Genomic DNA, 15430 nt, shown 5'->3' on the forward strand with positions numbered 1-15430 from the left:
CACGTGCAGAGAGGCTTTCCTGCGTTGGTCACTGGGTAGCTACGGCCCGGCTCACCGCAGGGCTGCCAGTGGACGAAGAAGGGCTGCCGAGGCACTCGGTGGGCGGGGAAAGGGCCGCTTTGGGATCAACCCCTCATTAAATTGCCACAAAAGCAGCCCCTTCTGTAATGACGGTATCTTAATTTTGTTCCAGCATAAATTAAGAGTAAAAACTCGTCACCTCAAGATCCCAGTTTGTGCTAGCGGCAGCAGACACCCAGGCCGGCCTCTTGCAGAACTGCCGTGAAAGGCAGAAGCCGCCGGAGCGTTGGTGATCGCTCCTGAGCTGGCTTCTTCAGCCCCGGGGTGGCTTGCCTGCCCGCCTGCCTGCCTGCCCACTCCAGCTGCTGGGAAAGGCCAGGCCACCCGCAACAGACCCTGAAGGTTAAAATCTCTTGCAAAAAGATTTGCCAGTGAAGGCGAGGGATTGACTCCACAGCTTTCTTGAGAGCGGAGCAACAACCCGGCAGTGTGGTTTGAAGCTTCACACTATTTGGGGGGGCAGTGGGGGGGCACTGGAAGTAACCTGCAAGCCCCTCTTCCCTCTCTGATGCCCGCAGCTGCCGCTGGACTACAGGCTAATTTGGGTTAATGTTTAAATTGGTGTCATATTCTTGATGTATTCTTGATCTGCTGCTGCTAGATAAAGTAGTGCATTGATGTATAGTCGAAGGCTTTCACGGCTGGAGAACGATGGTTGTTGTGAGTTTTCCGGGCTGTACTGCCGTGGTCTTGGCATTGTAGTTCCTGACATTTCGCCAGCAGCTGTGGCTGGCATCTTCAGAGGTGTAGCACCAAAAGACAGAGACCTCTCAGTGTCACAGTGTGGAAAAGATGTTGGCAGGTCATTTGTATCTTCTCAGGAGGGGTGGGGTTGAGCTGAGTCATCCTGTAAGAGTTTCCCAGGGTGTGGAATGCTAATGGCGGGAGGCTTCACTGTATCCTGAGGAGGTTCTTTTTCATATGGATTGGTGCTTGATGTGCTAATCTTCTCTGCAGGGCTATTGTCGGGTGTAGAGTGTTTTGTTAGCCTGGTGTTTTTCAGAACTGGAAACCATGCTCTGTTCATTCTAAAGGTTTCTTCTTTCCTGTTGAAGTTTTGCTTATGCTTGTGAATTTCAATGGCTTCCCTGTGCAGTCTGACAAAGTAGTTGGAAGTGTTGTCCAGTAGTGTTGTCCAGTGCATTGTTTTGCTGCATTATTATATTAGCTTGAAGGGTGTGTGGTGGGAAGGGCTGTCTATTTGAATGCTCGAAGCTGCATTCCTTTGGGGAAGCTCCTCAGGTAGGAGGGCAATCTCGCTTCTGATTAAAGGGAGGCTGGCAGCTTCCTTGGATGTGCTCAAACTCACAGTGGTGCAAGCAGCTGAAACCGAAGGCCTCTGAGCCGAAAGGCACCACAGTGGCATTTGCCAGCCTCGGGATAGATCCCAACGGGCTGTGCCCTCGTGGGTGATCCTGGGGCGGGGGCGGGGGCAGGGGGGCGCTAGCCCAAGCCTAGCACACAGCGCTTGGGGCAGAAGTGGGGACTAGCCCACCAATCCAGGGACCCCAGTGTCTCCCTATGACAAGGGTGGCAGGGTTCCTTAGAGGAAAAGGTGGGTTGTGATGTCAGGCCCTTGGCAAATCTGCCCTGCATGCTGATGGAGGCGAGCTTTTCAGACTGGATGCTGCTGGATTTTTTTTAAGGCAGAGCTCCTTAAGAAGCGGAGGGAGGCTTCACCCTGCCTACCCTGGCTGACAAGCTCTCGCCTGCATGGGGTGCAAAGTACAGCTCCTTGACCAGCAGGAGGTGCCTGGCTGAGAACTCCTCCATGGCCCAGAGGGGAGTGTACAGTGGGGCCTCTTCCGCCCGGCAGCAACATGGGAATAGGCCTTGTGCATGTGGGGACAGGGTCTGGGTGGGGTACAGACGCATACATCTTTCCCTAGGTAGTTTTGGCTATCGTTTCTTGGGGAGTCGGCTACAAGCTACAAGTATAAAGGGAACCTCCTTGTATAGAAGCAGCATACCTTAATACTGGATGCCAGGAAGATGCATTTGTGAGAGAAGGCAGGAGAGAGGCCCCCTCGGGCAGCCCCAGCCTGACCCACCCTCGTTCCCACAGGAGCCAGCGGAACCTGCAGATGGCAGAGGCGTGGATGCAGCAGCTGACTGCCCAACGGCACCTGCAGCGCTTCCTCCAGAACTGCCACGAGGTATGCTGCTCTCGGGAGGCGGGGAGGCCCCGGCTATTCGCTGGGAGAGACTGGATATCTTGGTGGGGGGGGGAGTTCAGACAGGGAGGGAATCATGGGCTGGCTGGGGCAGAGCTGTGAGCCTTGATCCGCTGCAGTCATCCCGAAAGGGCCCCTGGGAGAGCAGACTCGAGAGACTCAAGCAAAGACCCAGCGAATCCCCTCTCCTGGCACACTCTGGATCCCACAGGCAGGAAGTTCAGTGTGTGAAGCACACACATGCATCCCTCTCCTGCTTCCCTCCAGAGGACTTTGCCCCCCCTCCCCAGGAAGGGTTTTGCTGTGTATAAAATGCTCCTCAGAGAAGAAGTGAAGAGAACCAGGAGGATCAGAAAGGGGGTGGGGGTGGATGGGGCAGGAGACCCCAGCCCCTCTCTCTAGATGGGGGTGATACTGGCTGTCTTTTCTCGGGGGGGGGCCAGCATTTTTGACCACACTGAAGAGCACATCTCCATTTCCTCCTAATGAGGAAAGCGTTTTTCTTTCCTGTTTCGAGGCCGTTCCTTAGTTGTGCTAATGAATCCTGCTTGGCTTGTGTGTGCTCCCTTTCCGCTCACCCTCCCCAGGGTTGTGTCTCTGGAGAAGTGCCACTGTGATAGAGCGGCCCCTCCTGCCCCATCCACCTTGGGGCTGAGCACCACAGAAGGGAGGGGCCCTTGGGCTAGAGGTCAGCCAGCCAAGCCTGGCGGGGACTGTTTTTTCTCCCCTTTCTTGTTGCCCTTACCAGTTTTGGGGGGAATGAGGCAGCAGTTCCTTGGGGGCTGGGAAAGTCTCAGGCTGTGGTCTTGCCTCCCCCCCCCCACTTCTTTGCGGCTGTCAGTGGCACTTGCTGGATCTCTGGCTGTCCCCCCTTCTAGCCCCTTTATGGGAGGGGGCCTCTTCCTCCGGCCTGGAGCATTTGTCCTGTGCTGGTAGGAAGGCTGAGTGGTTCAGCGGTGCCCTCTTGGCTTGGAGTCCAAGGGAACCTCGGGCCACCCAAGAGCCAGCAGGCCAAACTGGCCCGAAGAGGAGCAGCTTGCTAAGGGGCCCCTTCGGACCGTCGAAATGCCAGCTGCCGTCTCAAATCAGGGATTCCAGCCATCAGATGGCGCCTCTCCCGTTTCCCAAAGGACTGGGGGCGGGGGGGGGCAGCCAGGGAACGTTCGACTCTGCCCTGCGGGGGGGGGGGGACGCTGGACTGCAAAGGCGAGGCCTCGGCTTCGACCCCCTGAACGGGGCGGAGGCCAGCAGAGCGGGGAGGCTGGCTGTCCCGCGGCCCCTGCCTGCCGTGCCCTTGGCGCGCTTCCCTCGGGCAGAGAGGCCTGGCGCTGCCTTTGGCGCAGCAGCCGGAGGCCGGCCGGGGCGTGCGGGCGGCGGCGCCTGCGGCACGTGGCGAGGGAGAAAGGGGCGGGGCGGAGCGGGGCCCTTCCCGGCCCACCCGCCGGGCTTGCCCAGGGCCGGCGGGGGCGCCGCGGCGAGAGGCTAAACGAGGTGAAGCCCAGCTCAGGCGCGCGCGCTGCACGTGAGAGGCGCGGGGCCGCGCTCTTGCCCCTTGCCGAGTCAGCCCCGGCCGGCGGAGCGCTCGGAGGGGAGGGGGGGCGCCGCTCGGCTCGGCTCGGCCGCTGCAGCGTCCCGGGCAAGTCTGGCGCGGGCGGGGGCGCGCCCTGCAGCTGCGGCGACGGGCGGAGGCGCGCTCCGGTGCGCAGCGCGCGGGCGGCCTGCCGGGCGGGGTGCCAGGATGGTGCGGGCTCGGGCTCGGGCTGACGCGCTCCCCCCCGTCCGTGCAGCTCGATGGCTGGGTGGCCGAGAAGAAGATGCTGATGGCCGGCGAGGCGCCCCGCGACGAGAGCCCGCAGCAGCAGCAGCGAGCGCCCAAGCGCTGGCTCCGCCACCGGGCCTTCATGGCCGAGCTGACCCAGAATAAGGAGTGGCTGCGCAAGATCGAGAAGGTAAGGCCGGCGGGCGGGCGGGCGGCTTCAGCACCCTGGAGAGCGCCCGGCGGGGCCTCGGCCGGCCGGCCCGCCTCAGAAGCGCCCGCTGCAGGGCACGGGCGGCGCGTGCTTGCCTTCTGCGCCACATCCCTGACGCGCTCCGGCGCTGCCTGCCCACGGTGGGAGCGGAGGCCCTGCGGGTGGCCGGGCAGCTTGCTTCTCCTGCGCTGTGGAGCTCGTGCCCCTGGGGCCTGGGTGCTCCTGCAGAAGGGCGACCCCGGGATTTCTCTCCTTTGCTGCCTTCTCCCGCTGCCCGCCTTGGACGCCCTCTGGAAGTTCTTGCTGCTTTCTAGTGTATTGAATACGGATCCGGATTTGCGGGTGGGTGGGTGGGTGGGTGGTGGATCCTGCCTTGTGGCTGAAGCCTGCTGGGGAGTCAGGGGCCGCATTCTCTGGCCCGGAGACCTTGTGCCCCAGTCGTGAGGAGTGGGGCCTGGTGGTGGCAGCCGGTGGTGAGGGAACAGCACTCTGCAGGCCTTCAGGTTTACGTTCCTCATCCCTGGTGATGCCAAACTGTGCCGCGTTGCTGGTAGGGATTTATGTAGCAGAACTAAAGAGATCCTGATATGTGGGCAAGGAGCATTTGAGAGTATCTGAAGGGCCACCTCCTCCCAGGCTAGCCAGCCCACCAGATAACACCTGCCCCTCTCAAGTCCTGCACTCCGTGTGCCCGTGTGCCTTCAGAGGTGAGGGGGGATGGCAGCCAGAGGCAGGGCTTCGTCAGTAGCGGCCCCTTGTCTGTGGAATGCGCTTCCTCTGGAGGCTGGCTGGTGCCTTCGCTGCTCGCTTTTTAGATACCATGGCAAAATGTTTCTGTTTGCCTTGGCTTTTAAATGAAGGAATGATAATTTAACATGATTTTATTGTGAGCTTTTAGTCAAAAAACCATTATTGTAAGCCGTCCATATTGTCTCTGCTTTTGTGCTTTAGTTGGATTTTTTAAAAGGTGGATTTTTAACATTGGGTTTTAGTTAATAGCTTCTAATGTTTTGTACTTTTATTGTGTTTTGATCTTTAAGCTGCCTTTTAAACTGATCAGAGAAGAACAATAAAATGTTCTAAATAAACGCATTTCTAAATAATAGAATCTTGAGGAGAAGGCCAGGTTAGAATCCTCCCCCCCCCCGGTGTGCTAGTATTCTGTGTGCGGGGAATCTTTTGATAGAGGAACAGTCAGTCACATCTGCTCCAGAAGTACCAGCTGACCACTCGGATAGGGGCCTTGTGCTTCTATTCCACGCCCTTCCTCCAGGGCTAGCAGAGAAGATGTTTGGTTGTTCCCTCACAACCATCTGCAAGGCAGGCTGGGCGAGGCTTGGAACTTCGGGTCTCCCCATTTGTGGTCCATCCTGGACTCTTGGCAGACCTCATAGGCCTCGGCACTGTCCCAGCAGCCCACATGGATGGTGGACTGAAACTTGGATCAGAAACAGAATCATAGAATCATAGAGTTGGAAAGGGCCATACAGACCATCTAGTCCAAACCCCCGTCCAGTGCAGGATCAGTCTAAAGCATCTCTGACAAATAGTCATCCAGCCTCTTCTTGAAAACTGCCAGTGAGGGGGAGCTCACCACCTCCCCAGGCAGCTGATTTCACTTTTGAACTACTCTGACCGTGAAAAAGTTCTTCCTAATATCCAGCTGGTACCTTTGTGCATGTAATTTAAGCCCATTGCTTCAGGTCCTACCCTCTGCTGCCAACTGGAACAGCTCCTTGGCCTCCTCCAAATGACAGCCTTTCAAATATTTAAAGAGAGCAATCGTGTCCCCCCTCAACCTCCTCTTCTCCAAACTAAACATTCCCAAGGCCCTCAGCCTTTCCTCATAGGGCTCAGTCTCCAGACCCCTGATCATCCTCGTCGCTCTCCTCTGCACCCTCTCGATTTTGTCCACATCCTTTTTGAAGTGAGGCCTCCAGAACTGCACACAATACTCCAGGTGCGACCTGACCAAGGCAGTATAGAGAGGGGCTATGACCTCCTGCAATTTCGACGCTATGGCCCCTTTGATACAACCCAAGATTGAATTCGCCTTTTTTGCCACCGCATCACACTGATTGCTCATATTGAGTTTACAGTCCACTCATACCCCAAGATCCCTTTCACATAGACTACTGCCCAGAAGTGTATCCCCCATCCAGTATTTGTGCTTCCCATTTTTGTGGCCCAGATGTAATACTGTGCACTTGTCTTTGTTGAATTGCATCCTATTCACAGCTGCCCGCTTCTCCAGAGTATTCAGGTCTTGTTGAATTTTAATTCTATCTTCTTGGGTGTTTGCTAGCGCTCCCAATTTGGTATCATCAGCAAATTTAATGAGCAGCCCTTCCACTCCTTCATCCAGATAATTGATAAAAATATTGGAAAGTACCGGGCCCAAAACTGACCCCTGTGGCACCCCACTGGACACCTCCCTCAAATCTGATGAAATGCCGTTGACCACCACTCTTTGGGTGCGGTCCTCTAACCAGCACTCGCAGAAGCCTTCCCAGAGCATTGGAGAACACCTGCCGTGGAGAAGGAAAGCAGAGCAGGACTGGGCCTTCTTGGTTGTGGCCCTTGTGCTGAGCAGCTGCTGCCTTATAGAAGCTTCCTAGCTGCCTCCTTTTGGTTTAAAAGGCCATCATTTGCTTCTGATGTTGGATTTTTTTAAAAAAATAATATTGATGAAGTTGCTCTGTAGCTTTGCCAGGGAGGAAATTTTAACATTGAGGGTTTTTCATGCTTCTGAATGTCGAAATTGTTTTGCCTGAACCCCTGTGTGTAAATGCTGCCGTTCTATTAACACACAGCTGGCAGGCAGGCAGGAGGGGTGCGGGGGCGCGTGTCCTGCAGCATTTGGGGCCAGCTGGATGGTTGTCCTTGGCAAGATGCCCCCCGACCCCAGTGACCTGGCACCTCAGCTCCCTTGCAGACCATGTGGTAAAGGTCTCTAAAAGACCCCTGATCCAAGCCACAGGAGACTCGCTGAGTAGGTTTATTTCTGTTTCTGGGGAGGAGGGCACCAGCTCTTTTAAGCCGCTGGACAAAAACAGGCATTTGACAATAAGAGTCCGCCAGTCATACGTTCCTTGGCAGAATTCAGAGGGTTCCTTTGGATCTGCTGAGGGTCAGGATGGGAACAACAGGGGAATCCGAGACCTGCCATTCCAGAAAAGTCTCAAAGGCAGGGCTAGCCCAACCCATGTGAGGCCTGATCCACTGTGGGACGCTTGCCTGAGAGCCAGTGTGGTGGAGTGGTTAGAGCTTCAGACGAGGAGCTCAGAGAACCAGGCTCAAACCCCCACTTTGCCACAGAAGCGACCTTAAGCCCGTTGCAGACTCTTAACCTAACCTACCTCACAGGCTTGTTGTATAGATAAAAAGGAGGAGAGAGGAATAACGTAAGCTGCCTTGAGTCCTCACTGGGGACAAAGGTGAGGTACAAATAAAGCAAATAAATTTAAGTCCATTGTACCAACCGCTTAGCAAGGAAGAGAAACAACTGAAGGGCCCTTCTTCATTCAGGCTCAGCTTCCTTGGCATGTCCTCCCCTCAGAGGCACTGGTTGCTATGGAGGCGTCCCGATCTCCATCGGGAAGAAAGAACGGCACCTGCACAGCACCGCAAGCAGGCCAGGGGTCCTTTCTCCCTGAGAGGGCTCGGCCTGGGACCCAGAAGGCTGTTTTCCTCTTATCCACAGATGGGGCTTTCCTGGACCAGGGCAGCATTTTCCTTCAGTGTGCTTAGAGGGCCTTCTCTGCTGAGCAACTCGAGTCGGCCCACAGGCCAGCCAATGCTTTGGCTTCACAAAGCATTCAGAAATAAACAAGGCAAAACTATGTATTTTGCAAGAACTTCAAATCAGTCAACGGAGATCAATGATATAATTTTGAGATGCAGGTGAAAGTAAACTTTTGTCTGCTTGTAGGAATCATTTTAAACCTTGAACTGTGCAGTTTCAAGAATTATTTATTTATTTATTTGACACCTGCCTTTCTCAAGCTGCAGCTGAAACATCCCATAAATGATGCAACAGGCTCCTGTTCTATAAAGAACCCTTTTTCCCTCCTGAGGAAAGGCAGAAATCTGATGAATCAAAATTAAAATTTGTTTTTGCTGCTTAAAAATGGTTGCCCAGTGAGCAAGTGCAGTGAAAAATCTGTGGCGTTTCTCACGCTTTGAAGTCCTGGAACATGAGGCAAGGGAAGGAATAGCTTTATCCGGGGACAGGTTAATGTTTTTATTTTGTTTCTGTTACTCACAGTCTGCCTTTCTCCGTGACACACAAGGCAGATCACGCCGCACAAGTCAATGCGATCAACAGCCGGGACAGTCAAGAGACAATGAAGTGGGCAAGTGCGAAGTCTGCAGGAATTTGAAAGCAAGAAGAAATCCGCCATAGAGCGGAACCGAACATGAGTAATGAAACAAGACATATTAGAAGGGCAGAGACTGCCCAGCAGGAACAAACGTGCAGCAGCAGAGGGGATGCAGCAGTGCAATCTCTAGCCCGCAGCTCTCTGAACCATTTCCTTGCAGTACAGCCCTTCCTTCCACCTGTGTAAAGAAGTCCTCCCGAATTATTCAGTTTTGCAGTTTGTGGAAAGCCAAGAGGGGGGGGGGGCTCTCTCCCGACCTCCTCAGGCAGGCCCATACTGGGGGGGCCACCACAGAGAACGCGTCTATGGACAGGTGTTGATTTTGCCCATCTGCAAGGCAGCACCCGGGATCTCTCTAGAATATTCCATCAGAGGCCACATCCTAAATTGGTTCTTATGGTAAAAGGGTAACAGAGACCCAAGCCTGCCTGGGCATATTTAAGTTCCAGCCTGCGCCAGGAGGCGATTGCCAGGAGGCAAAGCCCAACTTTTTGGGGGTCCAGCAGTGAAACTTCTAGAAGGAAAAAAGGGTGAAGCACAGAACTGCAGACTCCTTGCAACAGATGGCGCCCAGCCACCACGCGGCCCTGCAGTACAGTGGGAAAGCTCAGGCTTAGCACAGAAGGAAACCCACCCCCAACATTCAGGCCTGGCAAAACTGCCTGGGGGGAGTCAGGTGTCCTGCTCTGGAGTAGTGGTCACTTTGCCTAGCTCCTCCTTCCTTTCCAGCCAGGCATTCTTACTGTTCCTCTGCTGAACTGCCAGGGGCTGCTGGGCATTGTCCAAGCACAGTTTCCCTCTTCTTGCCCCCGCCCCCCCCCCCAGCAGTATGCAATGGGCCAGGTCGGCAAGGAGCTGCGGGAGCCTCCCTGAGCCACGGCAGGTGCTCCACTGGCACCATCAGGGGCCAGGGGGCCTTGGCTTAGCAACAGAGTATGTGCTTGGCATAGGTGTGTGGGCCAAATGGGGCCATTTCGGCAGGAACCCACCCCTTCTCTCATTGAAGAGACCCCAGGGGCTGCCCCTTGGCTTGTCTGTGAGAAGAGAGAAGCAGCTTTTATTGAACAGCCTCTGTGGGAGAATGGGCTTTTGATGCCTTTCTCTTCCTTCAGGCCTGCTGTGCCCCTGAAAGCTGCATGCCAGGGCAGGAGACTCGCGGGTGCAGTGGCCCTGATTAGGAACAAGTGGCTTCCTTCTGGCTGCTAAGCGGTGGCTTGTATGTGTGGCACTGGGGGGGGGGACGGGGGGCTGCACTATTGCTTGTGTGTCTTAAGAAATCCAGAGGGCGCAGAGGGACAGCAGGGCGTGCCTGTGGCCAGGGGCTCAGCGTGTTACGCACAGCACCTTCCGTCTGCTGCAGACTTCGGAGAAGAGAAGAGCGGGTCTAGCCAGTGGCCAAGTCTGTCCTCCTGACAAGCGTTTTTGCACGCTGTTACCTTTCTTGGAGAGGCTTCAGGGGCTGGCCAGGAAGATGCAGGGCCCTGCTCTGAGGCCCGTGCTCCCTCTTCCTCTCACAGCTGTTTTGAGTGCCTCCTGCTGCACTGGGCTGGTCCTCAGAAAAGGCATTACACAGCTTTTGCTTTTGAATTCGGCACTTAACGAGAATCTCATCTTCACTGGTGAGGTTGGGCTACCTGGGACAAGTGAATTTGCCCTGTATTGGCTCTGCAGAGAATTCCCCTCACCACGGTTGCCACGGACGGGCTTGAAGCGGTCTAGGCAGGAGCTGTGATGGGTGGGTGTGTTCCATGGCTGGGGCTTCCGTATTGCTCACTGTGTGCTGGAGTCGTGGTCAGCATGCTGGACTAGGCCCAGATTCAAGTCCCCCACTCTGCCATGGAAGCTTGTTAGGTGGCCTTGGCCACTCCCACTCTCCCAGCCTCACAGCAGAAGAAATCCTGGCCACAGCAGAATGCGGAAAGAATATTGATTTCAATACAGGGCATCCAAATGCAATGGCTCTGAGTTTCCATTCCACCCACCCAGGAGGGACAGCAACTGATGGAAGAGAAGCCAGAGCTGGCCGAAACGGTGAAGCAGCAGCTGGGGGAGATCCGGCAGTGCTGGGCCGAGCTGGAGTCTGCCACACAGGCCAAAGCGCAGCAGCTCCTGGAGGCCACGAAAGCCGACCACCTGGTACAGAACTATGTGGATCTCGACAGGAGGCTGCTCCGCATGGAGAGCCAGCTGCAGGGGGTGGAGGCGGGGCCTGACCTGGCCAGTGTCAACAGCAACCTGAAGAAGCTCCAGGTGGGCAAAGTGTGGCGCAGGTGTGGTTTCGAGCCCGACTGGTCTCCATTAAAGGTGGTGGAGGTGGGGAATTGAGGCAGGGAGGATCCAGGGTTTGGTTTTGGGGCTCCATGGCCAGCTCTGGGAAGGAACCTGCCCCCACCCTTGGGCTTTTTTCTCAATGCCACGCCTTCCTGTGTGCGGCCAGGTGTCTGGCTGTCCATCATGTCTGTGAACTCCCACCACCACCCTTGGGAAGGGCCCGTTCCCCTTGCAGCGGGGTGAAACGCATCACAAGTGAGAGGCGAACAGCTTCTTTGGACCCTCCTTCCTTGGCAATGGAGGAGAAGGGCAGGGGTGCAAAATGGGGACAAGAGGATTACAAAGCGATCAAGGAGAGTAGCCTGAAGAATAGCCCCCATCTCAGTCACCATTTGGGGTAGATACTTGGGTGGGCGCCACACCTGGCACTGAAAGAACCTGGTCACTGTGCCATCCTGTCTGCCACCAAGATGGCTGTGGAAAGTGTGTGTGTGTGTGTGCATGCGTGCGTGTGCGTGCAATGGAGGGGTGTCTGTCCATAGCCATTGTCTGATGCACCTTATTGAGGTTTGGGCTGGGCCTCTTCGGAGGGCAAGTGGGGGCTCATGTGACTCCATAAAACATTTTTAACAAATCGCTTCCTAAGGAAAATCAGCACAGCAGGGTAAATACCAAGCTAAGGCCCTTCATCGAGCATTCAGTCCTGTGAACCTCCCCACCCCGTGCCCAATAGTCTCTCCCTTATCCTGGTACCCAACTTAGTCAAATGAGAGTGTGTCTGGTTTCTTCAGCTTTCACAGGTGAGACTCAATCCATCTGCAAACCCACAGCTGCCACTGCGGGACTAAAGAGCAACGGAGCTCTTGCAAGATCTTACTGGGGCACTGAGGCACGCGCAGCGCTGCTGGCTTCCAGTCCCCAACCACCGACCCAACCCCCCTGGAGGGACAGGGCACGTTTTCTAAGGCCCTTGGTGGAGAGGACTGAGGCCTTAAGGCCTGACAAGAGAAGTCACAGTCCTCTGGGGCAGGCCAGAGCGTTGACTGAAGCAGCTCGGGCTGCATGGGAGTCGAGGAGACAGGCCACAGAATGGTTGGGGCTTCCTATACTTGCCCCGGCTGACACCTGTGCCCGGGGGTTCTGCCGGGGGATCCAGCGAGGGAAGCTTCTGCTAACTCTGGCCTGTGAAATTCACTGGAGGGCTTAGCCACTTGAAGGGCCCCTGGGTTGGGATACAGGGGAGGCCGTGCGTGGGCTGCCCCGGGGCCAAAGATCAGCCAGCGATCGCTCCACACAAAGCGAGGCACGGTATCCCATTCGGAGGCAGACTTGGCTCTTTTTGGGACCTTGAATTTATGTATGCTGTCATGGAGTTCAAGGCACGACAACATACTCATGTCTGGTCCCATCACCTGGGAAGGAATGGCTGTCTGGCTAAGTGGGTATCCCTGGAGGTTAGCAGAGAGAAGGAGGGGCAGAAATCTCTGGACAGAAGGGTCTTGCCGGTATGGCAGGAGGATATTTGTATCCTTGCATTTGATACACTGAACTGTACCTTGTGAAGCTCTCAGGCAATCGCCCCCCTCCCAGGCCCTGGCCACCTGATCTGCCTCAGCAGTGCTCCCTGTGTCTGGACCCTTGGCTTTGTGGCCCCATAGTTCCAGGGGGGGGGGGTCCTCCACCAGGGCCTGTGAGCAAATCCCACGAAGGCCAAGAGACTGCCTGCAGGCAGGCGAGTCCTGGGCCTCCAGCCCCCTCTCTGGCTGGCCGTGGCTCCTCAGCAACATGGGAAGGAAGGCTGACGCCTCCCTCCAGACTGGGGCCTTTCCTGGTCTGGAGCCATACACCATGGGTCGCTGGGCTGGTGGCATCGGGTCTCGGCTCCCTGCCTGGCCACTCTGCCTCTCACACCCACCTCTCCGTTTTCCATCCTCAGCAGCCCGAGGCAGTTCAGAGTCGGCCATGCTCATCCCATCCTAGTCCGGTTTGTCTCATCGTGCTGCATGGCGGTACAGTAGCCCTTTTCTTTGAATCCATCCGTCTTTCTTTCCTCCTCTTCCTTCCCCTCTTTCCCTTGTTCTTTGCCATTTACTTTTTCTGTTGATGGATATTTTGCGCTTTCCATGACCCCGATAGCTGCCCAGTAACTTCCACTGCCTCCCCCTTTCCTCCTCTTCCGTGCCTGCTACACGCTGTCCTCTGGCCTTGGGAGGGGTGTGGAATCCATGGGAGCCGGGAGGGGGCAGAGCCAGCAGTGCCCGAGAGTGGCTGGGTGGTGGAGGCCACGGCGGGGCAGCGTCTGCGCTGGGCCATGGCCGAAGCAGCCTCCTGGCTCAGCTCGGGATGCTTCTCCTACCCTTTCACCCCAAGCACCTCACCATTTCGTTGCCATTTAGCAAAAGACCATGATCATAGCAACTCCCCCTTGAGCCCGCTGCTGCACCTAAGGCTGATCTGGAAATAAGCAAGGGGTGATGCCCCCCCATTTCGCCGCCCCCCCCCCAATATTTCACTCACAGGTTGGTGGGAGCGCTGAAAAATCCCTGCCTGCGGTGCCTTGGCTGCTGCACAGCCAGCCAGGTTGCAGCAGATCATTTCTGGGGGGTGGCCATGTCCTTTGGCTTGATTGGAGCCCTGCCCCAATGAACAAGATGGAGGGGCTCCCTCCGCCTCCTCTGGGGAGGGGCAAAGGGCACGGGAAGGGAGCATTCCAACGCAGGGCCCTCTCCTGGGCCAGGAAAAGCCCTTGGCTTCTGCAGTTTTCTTCATCTCCCCCTATCAAGTTGTTGTCAAACAGGTTTGGTGGCGGACTGCCGCCCCCCCCCCCACCTCCGCAGCCCTTCTTAACAATTACTTCTTCAGTCATGTCCAGAAACAGGCTGGCTCTCTTGGATTAAACCAGAAAGGAGCAGGCTGGGTTAGCAGAGCTCCGTGGCAGGGCAGCTACACAGAGGGGTTCTGAGCATTTGGCCTGCAGGTCTCGCAGCTTCTCTAGAGAGGCCCTGCTGGGAATTCCCTCTCTCTTCTCCAGTCTCCTCTCTCACGAGGTTTCGTTTGGGCTCCTGCTTTTGGCCTGAGTGCTTTCAGTGGCTCTCTCGACCTTTGGGGGGGGGGTGTGCGTGTGTGTGAAATGCCTTCAGGGAGGCCCCCTGGGGCACCACCCCCGCTTTCCTTTTCCTTTGGAGAGCTGGGCAGAGCTAGAGGGCACACGTGCCCACCTTGCAGAATGCCCCACTCCCCGTCCCTGATGCTGAGGGTGCCACCGGCGCTGGGCCTGTTCAGCGTCGCCAGGGGCCGGAGCAGCTGGCGAGCCACGTCAGGCCTACTGCTGCACAAGTGTCTGTCAGCAGCGTGGCGCTGTGTGGGGCCGACAAAGCAGCAAATCTTTCCCTTTTCATTGATGTGCTCATCTTTCTTTGCAGGCAGCAGCAGGTTAACGCCAAATGCAAAACCCCTCAACTAGTTTAAAAACGTGAGGCGTGTGCTGGCCCGGCCCCTGCGTTCCACAGGAGCAATGGGGGAGCCTCACGCGGTGCTCAGACCGAGTGTGGGGCCAAACTGAGGGGCAGTCCCTGAAGAGCTGCTCCTTCCTCAGGGGAGCAGAGGGCACACGCAGTCAGTGGTGCTTCGCCCAAGCCCCAGATGGGGCTTCTGGTGTGGCTAAGGCTGCCTGTGCTTGCCTTCCCCCCATGCCCAGAGGATGCCAGCTCTTCTCCTGTTTCTTGCAGGCCATGGAGTCACAGGTGGAAGAATGGTGTCATGAAGTGGGGGAGCTGCAGGCGCAGGTGGCTGCTTTGCCCCTGGAAGCTGCCAGCAAAGATGTGGTGGATGAGAGGCAGAACGCTGTCGGAACTCGCATTGTGCGCCTCATTGAGCCCCTGAAGGAGCGCCGGAGGATCCTGCTGGCCTCCAAGGAAGTGCGCCAAGTCAGCCAGGACTTGGAGGATGAGATTGTAAGTACTGCTGGGTGGGTGGGGCAGGCCTGGGGGCCGGGCAGGCCTGGGGGCGCTGAGCGCAAGAAGGGCCCCAGTCCTTAGTCCTCCGTGGCCCTGTGAAAGGGCTTCTTCAAGGGCTGATCACGATGGAGCTCTCCACGTAGCCCCCACAGCACAAGTCATGCCCCATGGAACGATGAAGGTAGCCATTGAGTGGCACAGGGCTCCACAGCCCCAGAGGCAAGAAGTCCCTTATGAACTGGACCTGATGTCTGTTGGAAATCAGCAGAGATTATTCAGAGATTGCGCATTGGAAGTAATGAGAATAGACACACACTCCACTGTAGCTCTGTAAGAATACTTTACTAAAGGGATAAAATAGCGTTACTTTGGAAGAAAATAATAAATTGCTAGTAGAGAGAGAGAGAGAACTGAAGCAAGACCGAACTGAACAAAGAGCACTAAAACTTAAGTATATCGCATCACTTAATTGCCCCTCCCAATAGACAAGTTTGCCCAATAGAAAAGCCTAATTCTATTTCATTATGCTTAGAGACTCCCCTTCTATGGCGGGAATCCTTACTCGAGGCCCTAGTGGTTATATGCAAAGTAAGTTT

The 15430-nt window shown here is 56.1% G+C and overlaps 1 protein-coding gene across 1 annotated transcript in view; it reads left to right on the plus strand.

Annotated features, from left to right (window-relative positions):
- Positions 1-15430, plus strand: part of SPTBN4 (spectrin beta, non-erythrocytic 4) — a 52075-nt gene that overhangs the window by 23394 nt on the left and 13251 nt on the right. Inside the window, exons 19-22 of the mRNA XM_054999047.1 lie at positions 2147-2237; positions 4043-4204; positions 10594-10857; positions 14607-14831. Of these exons, the coding sequence (XP_054855022.1) occupies positions 2147-2237; positions 4043-4204; positions 10594-10857; positions 14607-14831 (742 nt within the window). The remainder of the gene's footprint in view (positions 1-2146; positions 2238-4042; positions 4205-10593; positions 10858-14606; positions 14832-15430) is intronic.

This window comes from Eublepharis macularius, chromosome 15, assembly GCF_028583425.1.
Source record: "Eublepharis macularius isolate TG4126 chromosome 15, MPM_Emac_v1.0, whole genome shotgun sequence".
NCBI lineage: Eukaryota > Metazoa > Chordata > Lepidosauria > Squamata > Eublepharidae > Eublepharis > Eublepharis macularius.